Raw genomic sequence first — 16,449 nt, forward strand, 5'->3', positions numbered from 1 at the left:
CTGCAGCTCATACTCGATCTCTGTTGCTGCCAGTACAGATTCCAGTTTGCTGGCCTGACTTTGTCCTGTCTGCTGCTGTTCATGTCAGCTACTGTGGACTCGGGGATTGTCTTGCAGTGGTACCTGGTGTCTACCGGCAGCCAATTCCAACCTCACCATCAAAAACTCTTGTGAATACCCGATAGGCACTTAGTCACGCCCCTCCAGGGTAAGCTCAGGCTCCGTGGTCCAGTGGGTCCACATTCACTGTCTTGGCCAATGAAAAGTTCATAATATAATATACAAAAAACATAGTTTTATGTCAGAAAACCATTGATAAAATACCTTATGACATAAACAAGTCCATTTATGGAGATGATGGCAACAATTATGCAAAGAAAGACCATTAGTGCAAAGGCAGGATCGATACCTGAGAAAAAAGTAAGTTTAAATAATTATCAATAGTTTATATTGAAATATTCAGAACAGCATAACAACATACTAAAAAGTCTTATTTTTTAAGTATATATATGTTTTAATAGAAAAAAATTCTTAAGACTAGGCATACACAGCAGATGGTTATGTCACTGCGGATGGTTATGACATTTTGTGGTTTATCTAAAGGTGGGAAAAAAGAAGTTAGGGTTTTAGAAATGTGATCAGCCAAAGATGTCTGTGCATTACAGTCTGCAAAGAAAACTTGTGAAGGAAAGAGTGCACCAATGTAGGGCTGGTATAAGTTTGAACAGTGATTTTTCATTATGATCAGCATGGTGAAAGTATTCGGTCATTATGTGATGTATGCTAAGTAGTCATTGGAGGTATTACTTGTCTCCTATATGGTTGCATTAGTAGGATTACTGGTAAACTTGGTACAAATTAATTTCCAGGTCCTGTTCTATTGGCCGCAGTAATCTGTGGCCACTGGACAGGAGCTCCGAGAACCACTTTCTACCCCCTGGCATCTGCGACTCTTCCTTTGACTAGTTTTCCTGGCACATGTGACTTTGCATGAGGCTGATTAATCAAAAGAGGAGCCACGGAGACTGATCAATAAGAAGAGGTTTTCAGAGCTCAGCAGCCACAAATTACTTATGTGGCCAATTTACCAGGTTCTACAAATCATTTTGCACCAACTATACAGTGTTAGGACACTATATGTTGATTGTAGAGTAGTAACATTTGATAATTTTATGACAATTTTTAGAGATGTATAAATATATATATTGTGTGCATAGATTACTTATCAAAAGTTTGGACACACTCGTTCATTCAATGGTTTTCTAAATACTTAATAGAACGCATACAATGGAGATTCAGACTGAAGGCAGCAAAACCATTAATGAACGCTGGTGACTATGATGTGACTGGATAGGGACTCAAAAGCTGGTCCTTAGATTAGGTAACCCTGAGCTGACCCTCTACTCAGAGGTACACTCGATGGTAGTGAGGTCTGGGTCCCCAGTGAGTCTCTATCTCCTGTCCAAGACCCTGATGTAACACCCTCCTGATGTAACACCCGCCACACTGTGGCGCCCCTGAGGCTCTGGTCGCCACAGAGTACTGCACCTCAGTTAAGGTGCGGTATCCATCTCAGCTTAGGAGCCTTCTCACAGGGAGGGTTGGCTCAGGGTAGAAAGAGGGGTGGCCATCACGATGCATGGGACTTCCCCGGTCATTGAAGCCAGCCACCTGGGGGGCAGGTTCCACTTGGAGTAGAAGTAGACACAATACACTCACATAAGAAAGACGAGTCGGGACCATAGTTCTGACAAGACACTTCGGGAACTCTTGGACTTTACTGGGCTGAGCCCGGGTTCCTAACTGCTGAGGGGGACATCCTAGGAAAATGACACTTTCTCAACTCAAACACCAGTGGTGGCCCCTCACTTGCTTGAGACTGACCGAAGCCCACGACGGCAGAGACCACCACCTGGGTGCAGCTTTAAATCAGAGAGTAAAAGAACCTGAAACCGTAGTTGCTGACTCAGACTCTGATTAGCTTCGCTCCGGCGCTCCCAGGGGACTGCCAAACCCTTCGTCATCCACCCGGGGCCCGCACCGCCTGTGGGAAGCGACACCATCCCGGCTGCCATATCACCTGCCCCAGCGAGGAATTCTGCAGCGGCGGCTACTCTCTGGCCGCATACCATAACGTATAGTGTAACGACAAACTTTCCCCAATCACCCAGCTTTCCCTTCATTTACTGCACTCCTCGGGGCAACAGAACCGGGTAAAGCCACCTGTGACATCGCCTGACCCAACTTGCAATGGCCCAGCAACGAGTAGCTTAACCACCTGCCTTTTTGGAGGATATTTTCCTCTTTTTGTTGCTATTTTTATATTCACTATATAGTCCACCTCATTCCAAACCATCTCAGTTGAGTAGAGTTTTGGTGATTGTGGAGGCCACAGCACTTCATCCATCTGTTTCTTGGTCACATAGTCTGGACATGTGTTTTGGGTCATTGTCCTGTTACAACACAAATGATGGTCCTACTGAGTGCCAACCAGATGGGATGGCATATCGTTTAAGAATACTGTGGGCCTTGACTTTGGAATAAATCACCAACAGTGTCACCCACAAAGCACCTCCTCACTATCACACCTCTCTGACATGCAAGCACTGTTCAAAGTCACCTAGCAGCTCTAAAAAGGCAACCACAAACAGGTTTGATGCTAGCTACTCCATTTTTCAGAACCCGGGGGTTGCCCTGGCCTTCATCCTTTAACCCCTGTTCAGGTGTCTGAACTTACACAGGGGTCCCCGGGCTAAGGCCACAGTGTCAGCTGCTGTTCGGTGGCAAAAGCTAGGAAGAAGAATAGTCAGGTAGCTAGGTCGGATCCAGGAGAAACGGAAGGTACAAAATCGTCAGGCAGGAAAAAGGTCAATAATCAAGCCGAGATCAGGTAACATGATAAATAAGAATGCACAGAGCACAAATAAAGCCAGAAAGCACAATTATTGACCGGCATTGCCAACTTTCTCTCTTGGGTTTATGTATTGAAGAGTTCCAACCAGTGCTGATACCCGTAGTTTCTGAACAGGCCAGAGCATCACCCACAACAATGGTGTGTCACTGGCTAGTGACTGAAGCTAAAATTGGCAGAGATGTTACACCACCCCTCCATGCTTGATGGTGGGTTCCACACAAGGAAAACTATCCATTCATATTTTCTGCATCACACAAAGACATGGCCATTGGTGCTAAAAATCTCAAGTTTTGACTAATCCTAATTTCTCTGCTACTTGATGTTAGTGCATAATTTATGATGGCTGTTCTGTGAAGTGCTATCAATTTAAGTTTTCTGGAGCTGGTAATATGTTAAATATATCCTCTGCATAAGAGGTAATTCTTGATTTTCTTTTTTTGATTCATAGTTTTCATGACTGTATTTGAGGATACCTTCAAGGTTCCAGCAATTTTCCAGATTGACATTAATGTCTTAGGGGTACTTTGCACGCTGCAACATCGCTAGCCGATGCTAGCGATGCCGAGCACGATAGTACCCGCCCCCGTCGCACATGCGATATCTTGTGATAGCTGCCGTAGCGAACATTATCGCTACGACGCGTCACACGCACTTACCTGCCCTGCGACGTCGCTCTGGCCGGCGACTCGCCTACTTCCTAAGGGGCCGGGTCGTGCGGCGTCACAGCGACATCACACGGCAGGTGGCCAATGGAAGCGGAGGGGCGGAGATGAGCGAGATGTAAACATACCGCCCACCTTCTTCCTTCCGCATTGCCGGTGGACGGCGGGCGCAGGTAAGGAGATGTTTGTCGCTCCTGCGGCTTCACACACAGCGATGTGTGGCGCTGCAGGAACGACAAACAACATCGTACCTGCGGACGCACCGACGTTATGAAAATGAACGACGTGACACAGATCAGCGATTTTTGACTGTTTCACGCTTGTTCATCTTCTCTCCTAGGTTTTAAACGTTGTGACGTAGTTACCGGCGCCGGATGTGTGTCACTTTCGATTTGACCCCGACGATATTGCAGTAGCGATGTCGCAACGTGCAAAGTACCCCTAAAAGTAATGATGGACTGTCATTTTTCTGTACTTAGTTGAGTGGTACTTCCTATATTTTTGCTTAGAGTAGTTTTGGAGTAGGGCTCAGCACCTTATGTACCTGAATACCAACACTGAACGTTTTACAAGGCGTATGTCATGACCGACTCTCTGCATTTAAGGACTTGTGACAGGATCTGGGCCAGAGTCTCACATTGCTATCTCAGACTCCTCATATTAAGCGTATTTTCTTTTCTTTTAGTGCTTTTAGGGTTAATGTCAGCTTTCCTTTTCAGCAGTTTTTGATTCCTGGTCTCAGGTGTTTCCGGTTGGTGACTACTTCTTTCCCCTATATATGATCACATCTCCCAGTATGGGGCACTAGTTATTGTGATTAATTCTGAAGCTAAGCCGCGAAGTGGAAGGAGCTGCCCTTTATGTGTGAAGTGGTGTATTCTATAGTCCTGGTGTCTGACTGCAGCCGTGAAGTTGGGCTTTATCCTTTTGTTGTTTACCCTGTCTGTTGTACCTTCCCTTCATGTTGTTTTAATACAGCGGTGGGACTAGCGATCCTCACCTGCCAACTCAGTAGCCAGGGTTACTGCAGGGCTTCCTAGAGTTTCAGGTATCCTGCTCATGACAAGTGCAGAACATGTTTAGGGATTGGCTAGGAATGCAGGGTACAGTTGCAGGTGAGTACAGGAGGTGTCCCATCAACCCCCTCCCTAGAGGCAGGGCCCATTGTTGATAATTTGTCCCTGGTGTACCTTTTGCTTATTGTGGTGAACCCCTTGTTTTTTATGTGTCTCTCCGGACCCTCCCCAAGTCTGTGCGCGACAGCATACCTATTCATTGAAAATCATACCAGGTGACTTCTTGGTGAAGCCTATTGAGAAAATGCCAAGTGGGTCTAAATCTATCATCAATGTAAAAAGGGAATACTTTGAAGGATCTAAGTTTTAACACATTCTGGTTTCTTTCACTCTTCTTTCTTATTGTTACTTATTGATTCCATGTGTATTTTTTAATTGTGGGTTTGCTACCTTCAGTCTGACTCTACAATGTGAACATTTGACCAATTCTGGAAATTTATATAGAGTGGTAGTAACTCTCCTCGTGTTCTTTCTAAGGTGTGCAGCTTCGAAACTCAACCATCCAGACCTGATCCCAACCCATGTACTACACTGGTTATGTCATTTAACATTTTGTCTCTGTTAAATGACATTGCAGTATGACTTATTAATCAGGAAAAAAGAGGTGTAGCATGTATTTAGGAATTTCATTTAATTTATAGTAAATTTAAAATTCCTCAAGAGTTAGCCAGAGCCAAATTTGTAAAAAACAATGCCATCTAGGTACACAGTAGCAAGGACATTTGTGCTTTAAAAAAAAAGTTCAATTTCAGTCCCAGTCTGCCTCTGCTTGATATATTCATTTGAGACAGTAGATCAGGAATCTTATATACCTTATATAACGTGATACATTCCACAGTTGATGTGCAGTTATATTACACACCAAAAAGATTGACAGGAATATTACTGAGCTTTACATGATAACCTCATCCAGTTACAGGCACACAATGCTCCTTAGTAAGTGAATACACATTCAATCAATCCACTTCTTCGGAAATCAGATCAATGATAGTATGCGTGAGCCTGATCCATCACTCTTGTATTCTCGAATGATTGCGCGATTCAGGTAAGAATAGGATAATACAAGAAAATCATAGGCTCTAGGAAATTTTAACTGCATGTTACCCAGATGTAAAGTCTCCGGAGATTAATAGAAATAACTAACCTCTTATATTAGGCAAATTATAATGTTAGTATAATAAGTATTTCAGGGGTATTTTAGAACTGAAAATTCACATACAGTAATCTGATACTACTGAGTTGCTGATATTAAAGAAAATAATAATGTAAAAACTGAGATCTGTATGCACTGTTCTACGTTTGCACACCAGTTTCAAGGCAATATGTAAAAAAAATTACCACTACTAATTTGTTGATGTCCTCTTTCAGAAAACTTTCCTTCATAGGCTGCAGCTATGCAAAAACTTAATAATACATAGCATCAGCAGATCCAGAATCGGTGCTCCCACTGCAACCTGGTATCTGATGTTTGTCTGCAGCTCTCGTATAGCTTCTCATATAGCCAGATCAGATCTCATACTTTGCACTGATGAGGAGCAATCACCCCAAAATACAGTGTCTCCAAATTGAGATTCTGAATTGACATAAATTCTAAGTCATATGAAAAAGCTCATTAAAGGGCCACTTTTGACTTTTAGGATTGCTACTTCCAATAGGTGGCACTAGAGTTCATCTCCTTCCTCCCTGAAGAGACAATATGAATTCTGTAGTTCTCAGAACAGAGCAACTGAGCTCACTGATTGGCTGCAGTGTTGTCAAATTGACTTCAATGCTGCAGACAAAAAACAGAGACTGAAGCTGCAATGGAGAGCGAGCACTGTGTCACGGAGTGTGACGGGATCACTAGAAACAGGAGAGCTTAAACTGGTCTAAAGGCTAGGGAAACCGTAGTTGACCCTGATCCCAAAGGTATGTCTGAAGGTGACGATGTTTGAGCTGCCTTCCTTGCCCTAGCTCCTGAACAACCCTGGTCTAGTAGCCTCCTCCCTCCACTCAGGAGAGGGCAGGGACAGAAATGGTTAATCCCACATAAACTGATGGGGCAAAACCAAAACTGAAACTCACAGCAATCACTGAAAGAGGTATAGACAATACGTGATCAGGAGGAATCTAAAGGAAGGGAGGAAATAATCAGACAAGAGTATTTCCACAACACACTAAACAGCACATAGAAATTCACCAGCAACTGGATAATAAAGCAGAAGGACCAGAATCGCGTAAAGCTATAGTCAGCATGGGATGACAGGCTCCACCATCTTAAAAAAGCGGGAGTAACTGTGATACGTCTCCTGCAACATGTGACTCAAAGAGTAATCCACAGGCTAGCAGAAATTAACTCCTGCAAGCTCCATTGCTAACAAGAGCACAGCTGGTCGACGCCCGAGCCTGTCTGTGCCCCTCAATAGCAGCATCGTGTGGAGTGTTCGACTCTGCTGTGTGAACAGCATCAGATGTAGTCCTGACCCTCGGTGACTTCTGAACCAGACACAATGTGACACACTGGACCTGAGGACAGATAGTTGTTTTTTTTAACCCCTTCACGACCGGCCGATTTTTCGCTTTCAGTTTTTTTATTTCGCCATTCTTTTTCTAAGAGACGTAACTTTTTTATTTTTCAGCCAATATGGTCATGTGAGGGCTCATTTTTTGCAGAACGAGCTGCACTTTTCAATGAAACCATAGGTTTTACCATATAGTGTACTGGAAAATGGCACAAAAATTCCAAATGCAGAAAAATTGCAAAAAAAGTGCGATAGCACTATTGTTTTTGAGATATTTTATTCACTGTGTTCACTGTATGGTAAAACTGATGTGTGGGTGTGATGCCTCAGGTCAGTGTGAGTTCGTAGACACCAAACATTTATAGGTTTACTTTTATATAAGGGGTTAAAAAAATTCAGAAGTTTGTCTGAAAAAAGTGGCGCACGTTTTACGCCATATTCCGTGACCCGTAGCGTTCTCATTTTTCGGGATCTATGGCTCAGTGACTGCTTATTTTCTGCGACTCGAGCTAACGTTTTTAACGGTACCATTTTTGCACAGATGCTACGTTTTGATCGCCTGTTATTGCATTTTGCGCAAAAGTTGTGGCGACAAAAAAATGTCATTTTGGCGTTTGGAATTTTTTTGCCACTACGCCGTTTACTGATCAGATTAATTGATTTTATATTTTGATAGATTGGGCGTTTCTGAACGCGGCGATACCAAATGTGTGTATATGTTTTATTTTTTTAACCCTTTAATTTTCAATGGGGCGAAAGGGGGGTGATTTGAACTTTTATGTTTTTTTGTTTTTTTTTAATTTTTTAAAACTTTTTTTTTACTTTTTTTTTATTTTACTAGTCCCCCTAGGGGGCTATTGCGATCAGCAGTCCGATCGCTCTGCACTATCTGCTGATCACAGCTACACAGCTGTAAACAGCAGATACGTGCACTTTCTGCTTCCCTGGCCTCCGTGGAAAGCGAAAGTGAAAGTAGTTCATGTCTAGCACAGGAGTCATCACATGACCCTGTGCTACCATGACAACCATCGGAAGTCACGTGATCATGTCACGTGACTTCCGGTATCGGGCGGTAAGTAAAACTTTATCGCGATCGCGTTTATAATGGCGCTGTCACATATTGACAGCGCCATTACAGGGGTTAAATGGCACGAGCAGATAACAATTCTGCTCGTGCCTAGCAAGCACACATCTTAGCTGTGAAAATCAGCTGAGATGTGCGCCGATCGCAGCATGCTGCTGCCAGGAGTCCGCGGGCAGTAACATTATGATCGCTAGGACGTAATTTTACGGCCCGCGATCGTTAAGGGGTTAATAGCTACCGGAGCCTATGGGGGGGAGGTTTTTGGAAGGGGACAACCTCTTTATTGGTGTTTAGTTTTAATACCAGCACAACAGTTTAAAACGTAAAAATAAAACAACTTCTAACTGAGGTTATAATAGGGCAAATATATCAATCTAAGTATCATTAGTTTAACCCTGAAAGACTTAATGACCAGGGAATTGTTTACATTTTTGCCTCTACATTTTAGCATAAAACGTTTAGTCATAAAACGTTTACTTTTTTCATTCACAGATGTCTTAAAAGCCTCATTTTAAAGAGAAAAAATGTTACAATTGTATGCTACTGATTTGCTACACATATTCATTATGGAATGTAAATAATTATATTTTTTGTGGCAGAAATACAAAAAGAAGCAATTTCTGGTATTTTTGTCTACTTTTCACAATATAAACCAAAAAACCTACTTAACAAATTCTTAAAGGAGTTGTCTGACATTAGCTTACCAAAACATTTTGATTTTATCTGTACTGTATTGTCATATAAAACACCCCTACATTGTTATTTTTTGTTTTCTAACTTTTGTTCCTCTTGAATTATGACTTTATTCTCTGCAGCTCTTTGTTTACATTCAGCTCAACCAAACATGATCACTTCCTGTGCTAAACCTCCCAGTCAGAGCTGGCACAACCCGACCTCAGTGTCCAGCCCCGCCCTCTGCCAGCCCCTCTGCACACACATTTCCTGTCAGTATTATGCCCCAGCACCTGACCTGTTATCACTACAGCAATGGAAATAACAGCCCCACATTGGGCTCTACACCCCCCCCCCCACACACACACACACACACACACACACATCGGGCTCTGTGCCCCACACCACATCAGGCTCTGCAACCCTCCACTCCCCCCCACACACACGGCGCTCTGTACCGAACCCCCCCTTCGTTCTGCACCGACCCCCCACCTCACCATCGTTATCTACCGAACCCTACCACCATAGGGAACACATGTAAGCTACATTCACATGACCGTTCCGTTTTTGCGGTCCGCAAAAAACGGTCCATTTCTTTCATGGATACATCTGTGTGGCATCCGTGTGCCTTCCGTTTTTTTGCGGACCGCAAAAAACGGAAGCAGCAAGAAAGATGAATAGATGAGTAGATATAGCGATGAATAGATAGATATAGAGACAGAAAGATAGAGGGATGAATGAATGAATGAATGAATGAATGAATAGAGGGAGGGATGGATAGATAGATAGATAGATAGATAGATAGATAGATAGATAGATAGATAGATGAGAAAGACATATATAATGTCCCACCTCCCTGCATATTCTAAGCTGGCACCCTTTTGTGACTTTCATGTGGCTCTAAAGGGTGCCTAGCCAATATTTAGCCAAAAAATAAATAAATAATTAAAAAAAATGACGTGAGATCCCCCCTATCTTTTGTAGCCAGCTAGGGTAAAGCAGTAAAGCAGACGGCTGCAGCCTGCAGACCACAGCTGACAGCTTCACCTTGGCTGGTAATCTAAAACAGAGGGCACCCCACGCTGTTATTTTAAATTAAATAAATAATTTTAAAACAAAAAACGTGGGGTCCCCCCCAAATTGGATCACAGGCCAAGGTAAAGCAGACAGCTGTGGTCTGGTATTCTCAGACTAGGGAGGTCCACTATTATTGGACACTCCCCAGTCTAAAAATAGCAGGCCGCAGCCACCCCAGAAGTGGCGCATCCGTTAGATGTGCCAATCCTGGCACTTTGCCCAAACTCATCCCGTGCCCTGGTGTGGTGGCAAACGGGGTAATATATGGGGTTGATGCCAGATGTGTAATGTCACCTGGCATCAAGCCCTGAGGTTAGTGATGTCACACGTCTATCAGGTACCCGATATCACCAACCCAGTCAGTAGTTAAAAAAAAACAGATAACAAAAAAAGTTTTATTTGAAAAAACACTCCCCAAAACATTCCCTCTTTCACCAATTTATTGAAAAGAAAAACAAATCCGGTCCGGCATAATCCAATAAGGGGGTCCCATGACGATACCATACCATACCTTGACCATACCATAGTCAATTTCCCAGTCAATGAAGAACAGAATGTTCCCCATTGGCTGGGAGAGTAGTGCAGTGACCTGAGCTAACATCAATAGGTCAGCCCAGGTCACTGCAGGGGATGACAAGCGCTGCTGTCAGTAGGTTAGATGAGATCATTACCTGCAGTGACGATCTCCTGCAGTGCTGACGTGAGCACTGGTCCTGACTTCTATGCCCGCCGCGTTCTCAGCAGTATCGCCCGTGACATCACCGCTAGTGCCGTGAGAACGCAGCGGGCATAGAAGGCAGTGACAGCGCTGACATCAGGAGTGAAGCGAAGATCGTCATAGCAGGTAATGATCTCATCTAACCTTCTGACAGCAGCACTCGTCATCCCCGCGGCTGCCCACACTGCCTGTCCCGCCCACAACCATGAATCAGTCATGGAGACGGTGACTGAAAAGCACAAGGTACGTGCTGTGCAGTCCTAATTTTGCATATGTGAGGCCACATGGCACACTTTAAATAAAAATATTTTAGTGTTAGGACTGCCCCAGGAGATTTGCCGTGACGTTGGCGGGGTGGCTCGAAAAATTGCAATTTTTTGCCAAAAATCTCATTTTTTCAATAGTACAGCTTGGAATGTTGGTACTGTGCACACTTTGCAATACATAATATTTTTGAGTGGAGGTTGTTTTTATGCTGTTTTTTCTTGTTATATAGGGTCCCAGTTGGTTCTCATCTTGCAGTGCACCTCATGTTTATTTTTCCATCTGTCCTGATTTTTGGCGGTTGGTGGCTGTTCACACTTGCCATCCAACCCCGTCCACTGGCTATTTATTCTAAGCAGCATGTGCTCGGGCCTGTCCCGCCCACAACCATGAATCAGTCATGGAGACGGTGACTGAAAAGCACAAGGTACGTGCTGTGCAGTCCTAATTTTGCATATGTGAGGCCACATGGCACACTTTAAATAAAAATATTTTAGTGTTAGGACTGCCCCAGGAGATTTGCCGTGACGTTGGCGGGGTGGCTCGAAAAATTGCAATTTTTTGCCAAAAATCTCATTTTTTCAATAGTACAGCTTGGAATGTTGGTACTGTGCACACTTTGCAATACATAATATTTTTGAGTGGAGGTTGTTTTTATGCTGTTTTTTCTTGTTATATAGGGTCCCAGTTGGTTCTCATCTTGCAGTGCACCTCATGTTTATTTTTCCATCTGTCCTGATTTTTGGCGGTTGGTGGCTGTTCACACTTGCCATCCAACCCCGTCCACTGGCTATTTATTCTAAGCAGCATGTGCTCGGGCCTGTCCCGCCCACAACCATGAATCAGTCATGGAGACGGTGACTGAAAAGCACAAGGTACGTGCTGTGCAGTCCTAATTTTGCATATGTGAGGCCACATGGCACACTTTAAATAAAAATATTTTAGTGTTAGGACTGCCCCAGGAGATTTGCCGTGACGTTGGCGGGGTGGCTCGAAAAATTGCAATTTTTTGCCAAAAATCTCATTTTTTCAATAGTACAGCTTGGAATGTTGGTACTGTGCACACTTTGCAATACATAATATTTTTGAGTGGAGGTTGTTTTTATGCTGTTTTTTCTTGTTATATAGGGTCCCAGTTGGTTCTCATCTTGCAGTGCACCTCATGTTTATTTTTCCATCTGTCCTGATTTTTGGCGGTTGGTGGCTGTTCACACTTGCCATCCAACCCCGTCCACTGGCTATTTATTCTAAGCAGCATGTGCTCGGGCCTGTCCCGCCCACAACCATGAATCAGTCATGGAGACGGTGACTGAAAAGCACAAGGTACGTGCTGTGCAGTCCTAATTTTGCATATGTGAGGCCACATGGCACACTTTAAATAAAAATATTTTAGTGTTAGGACTGCCCCAGGAGATTTGCCGTGACGTTGGCGGGGTGGCTCGAAAAATTGCAATTTTTTGCCAAAAATCTCATTTTTTCAATAGTACAGCTTGGAATGTTGGTACTGTGCACACTTTGCAATACATAATATTTTTGAGTGGAGGTTGTTTTTATGCTGTTTTTTCTTGTTATATAGGGTCCCAGTTGATTCTCATCTTGCAGTGCACCTCATGTTTATTTTTCCATTTGTCCTGATTTTTGGCGGTTGGTGGCTGTTCACACTTGCCATCCAACCCCGTCCACTGGCTATTTATTCTAAGCAGCATGTGCTCGGGCCTGTCCCGCCCACAACCATGAATCAGTCATGGAGACGGTGACTGAAAAGCACAAGGTACGTGCTGTGCAGTCCTAATTTTGCATATGTGAGGCCACATGGCACACATTAAATAAAAATATTTTAGTGTTAGGACTGCCCCAGGAGATTTGCCGTGACGTTGGCGGGGTGGCTCGAAAAATTGCAATTTTTTGCCAAAAATCTCATTTTTTCAATAGTACAGCTTGGAATGTTGGTACTGTGCACACTTTGCAATACATAATATTTTTGAGTGGAGGTTGTTTTTATGCTGTTTTTTCTTGTTATATAGGGTCCCAGTTGGTTCTCATCTTGCAGTGCACCTCATGTTTATTTTTCCATCTGTCCTGATTTTTGGCGGTTGGTGGCTGTTCACACTTGCCATCCAACCCCGTCCACTGGCTATTTATTCTAAGCAGCATGTGCTCGGGCCTGTCCCGCCCACAACCATGAATCAGTCATGGAGACGGTGACTGAAAAGCACAAGGTACGTGCTGTGCAGTCCTAATTTTGCATATGTGAGGCCACATGGCACACTTTAAATAAAAATATTTTAGTGTTAGGACTGCCCCAGGAGATTTGCCGTGACGTTGGCGGGGTGGCTCGAAAAATTGCAATTTTTTGCCAAAAATCTCATTTTTTCAATAGTACAGCTTGGAATGTTGGTACTGTGCACACTTTGCAATACATAATATTTTTGAGTGGAGGTTGTTTTTATGCTGTTTTTTCTTGTTATATAGGGTCCTAGATGAGATCATTACCTGCAGTGACGATCTCCTGCAGTGCTGACGTGAGCACTGGTCCTGACTTCTATGCCCGCCGCGTTCTCAGCAGTATCGCCCGTGACATCACCGCTAGTGCCGTGAGAACGCAGCGGGCATAGAAGGCAGTGACAGCGCTGACATCAGGAGTGAAGCGAAGATCGTCATAGCAGGTAATGATCTCATCTAACCTTCTGACAGCAGCACTCGTCATCCCCGCGGCTGCCCACACTGCAGAGGGTGAGAAGTTGCTGATACTGCAGTGCACTCCTGCAGTATCAGCACTCCGGGGCTGGAGTGGGACAAAGACCGCACGGGCACTCCTGCTATCCTGAGCAGAGGGCCCGATGCTGGCGGTGACACCATGGGCGGGGAGAGTACGGGGTGCGGGGGAATGTGTGGGAGGGTGCAGGGAAGGGGGCGGTGACTCCATGCACTGTAACCGCCCAGCAGGGTGGCAACAAGCTGTTCACAGATTTGCATGCCAACATGGTACTGCCCAGGTTGACATGAAATGACCGGAAGCAGCAAAATCGCAGCAGCAGTCACATGACCAATCTGAGTTGGGGGAGAGGGGCTGACAGCAGGGCAGGTAAGTGCTCACTATCTACTTACCTGCTCCAATGTAGCCCAATAGGGTAATAATAAAAAAAAGTCAAAATAAGCCGGATAACCCCTTTAACGTTAACATTGTCATACGGATATCTAAGTTGTAGCTGATTCTGAGAGTAATATGGTTATTATATATATATATATATATATATATATATATATATATATATATATATATATATACACACACACACTTGAAACCAGATGTTTGCCTCCATTCTCTATAGAGACACGTATACATGTTTTTCTCACTATATTTTTCAGTTTTAGGTCAATTAGGAACCAATTGTATTTATATTTGTCAAATGCCAGAATAATGAAAGAGAGAGAATTTTTTATTACTCTTTGCAAAGTCAAAACTTTACATACAGTGGGTACGGAAAGTATTCAGACCTCTTTAAATTTTTCACTCTTTGTTTATTTGCAGCCATTTGGTAAACTCAAAAAAGTTCTTTTTTTCTCATTAATGCACACTGCACCATATCTTGTCAAAAAATTAGACATTTAGAAATGTTTGCAAATTTATTAAACAAGAAAAACTGAAATATCACATAGTCATAAGTATTCAGACCCTTTACTCAGGCACTCATATTTAGGTCACATGCTGTCAATTTCCTTGTGATCCTCCTTAAGATGGTTTTTCTCTTTCATTGGAGTCTAGCTGTGTTTAACTAAACTGATAGGACTTGATTGATATCTGTTGACACATGGTGAGGTTTTAATATTAGAAAGTGTAGGTACTGTCCGCACTGGGTACACCTTGTTGCGATGGGATGGCTTTACGCTTTTTTGATCAAAAACAGTGTTTACTATGTACCCTATGTTTATTTATATGCATTATGCTTTTAATTAGTTACAGCAGGATATATGTTTATATTATTTTCATCTTTGTTTTTTTATGTCTTATGGCCAGTGTGAACATGAGCCTACAAGCTGCATGTACACCAACTCATACTTCGGCTCACTTTTTTGTTTTCTTTCGTAGTCTCTTGTACTCAGTACAAATAGAGAGCGGCCCCCTTCTTAGTGATCTGGGCATTTCATCTAGTGCTTACCATGGCTGTGTGTCCAGTTGGGACCCAGCCACTTTCTGCTCTTATTCAGATTGATGTCAGAGTGTGTAGGTACTGTCCCGATTGGGTACACCTTGTCGTGGTGGGATGGCTTTACACTTTTTTTGATCAAAAATAGTATTTACTAAGTACCCTATGTTTATTTATATGCATTATGCTTTTAGTTAGTTACAGCAGCATATATGTTTATATTATTTTCACCTTTGTTTTTTTAGATCACTAACATAGGTAGCAGAGTGATAAAAGCGGAGACTTGAGATCACATCTTTGGTTTTCTTTTGGAAAAAAAGTAGAAAAAGGAAGGAGATCAATGTTACTTGGAGACTGGGAGATATTTTTCTGTCAGATGTTATAATTTCCATTTTGAAATAAGTCTTCAACTCTGAGATCAGTGATCGGCTCCTGCATATTAGGACAAAGGAGGGAGCATAAAGTATCAGAGTTATTTTGGATTATTAGAAAAAATGAGAGTGATAAAATGGGCTTGTTTCATATGGTGAAGGGCAGAGGTAAAGGTTTTGAACATGAATTTATAATGGAGGAAATCTGATGAGAGATGTCATTTTCTCCAAATCCGTCCAGCACACTAAAGAGCACCACGGAAGAAAAAGAATTGGAGACATGTTCCAAGGATGACGCTGTCTGTTGCAGGAGTAGATTAGGTGCAGCTTTGTCCAGGATGGTTTTAAGAAAATCTTTATAGTTAAAGATATTAATATGTGGCCAGAAAGAAGTAGGGGAAATTAATAAAGTTGTATTGTTAGCAACAGCCTTATACTGAAGCTCCAGAAACAGGGATTAGGGGGTCACTATATGCAGATGGGTAAAAAACTGGTGAAAGGAAAGGAAACAAAGAGTTTTGTAAATGCTACATTCTCTAAATGGGAAAAAGTACACAGTGGGGACCACAAGGATCTGTACCAGGACCAATTCTTTTTAATCTCTTTATTAATGACTTTGCCTTTTTGCTAACGACACAAAAACATGTTGGAAATAGAGTGGTGATTCCCGGGAGCTGCCACAGAGTGAAGACGAGGGTGTATGCTCTCTAGATCTTTCCTCATATAACGTCTTTCGAAGGGTTGACTCCTTCATCAGGATGGTCACAGTTGTCTTCACTCGTGGCAGCATCCGGGAATCAACTCTGTTTTTCGTTGAATTTTGTATTAATCTGACAAGACAAATTTTCCTTATGCCTCTGATTCCGTACATACATGAGTAGTCATGGATATCGAGATGTGTCGTGTTATAGCACTGTTCAGCATGGACCTTGTAATACAGCCATATGCATGACTAAAACCCT

At 43.0% G+C, this 16,449-nt stretch overlaps 1 protein-coding gene across 1 annotated transcript in view; it reads right to left on the reverse strand.

Moving 5' to 3' along the window:
- GUCY2F (guanylate cyclase 2F, retinal) overlaps positions 1-16,449 on the reverse strand; it is a 142,085-nt gene that overhangs the window by 87,729 nt on the left and 37,907 nt on the right. The window contains exon 4 of the mRNA XM_075322706.1: positions 325-409. Within this exon, the coding sequence (XP_075178821.1) occupies positions 325-409 (85 nt within the window). The remainder of the gene's footprint in view (positions 1-324; positions 410-16,449) is intronic.

Source organism: Anomaloglossus baeobatrachus, chromosome 9, assembly GCF_048569485.1.
Source record: "Anomaloglossus baeobatrachus isolate aAnoBae1 chromosome 9, aAnoBae1.hap1, whole genome shotgun sequence".
Lineage (NCBI taxonomy): Eukaryota > Metazoa > Chordata > Amphibia > Anura > Aromobatidae > Anomaloglossus > Anomaloglossus baeobatrachus.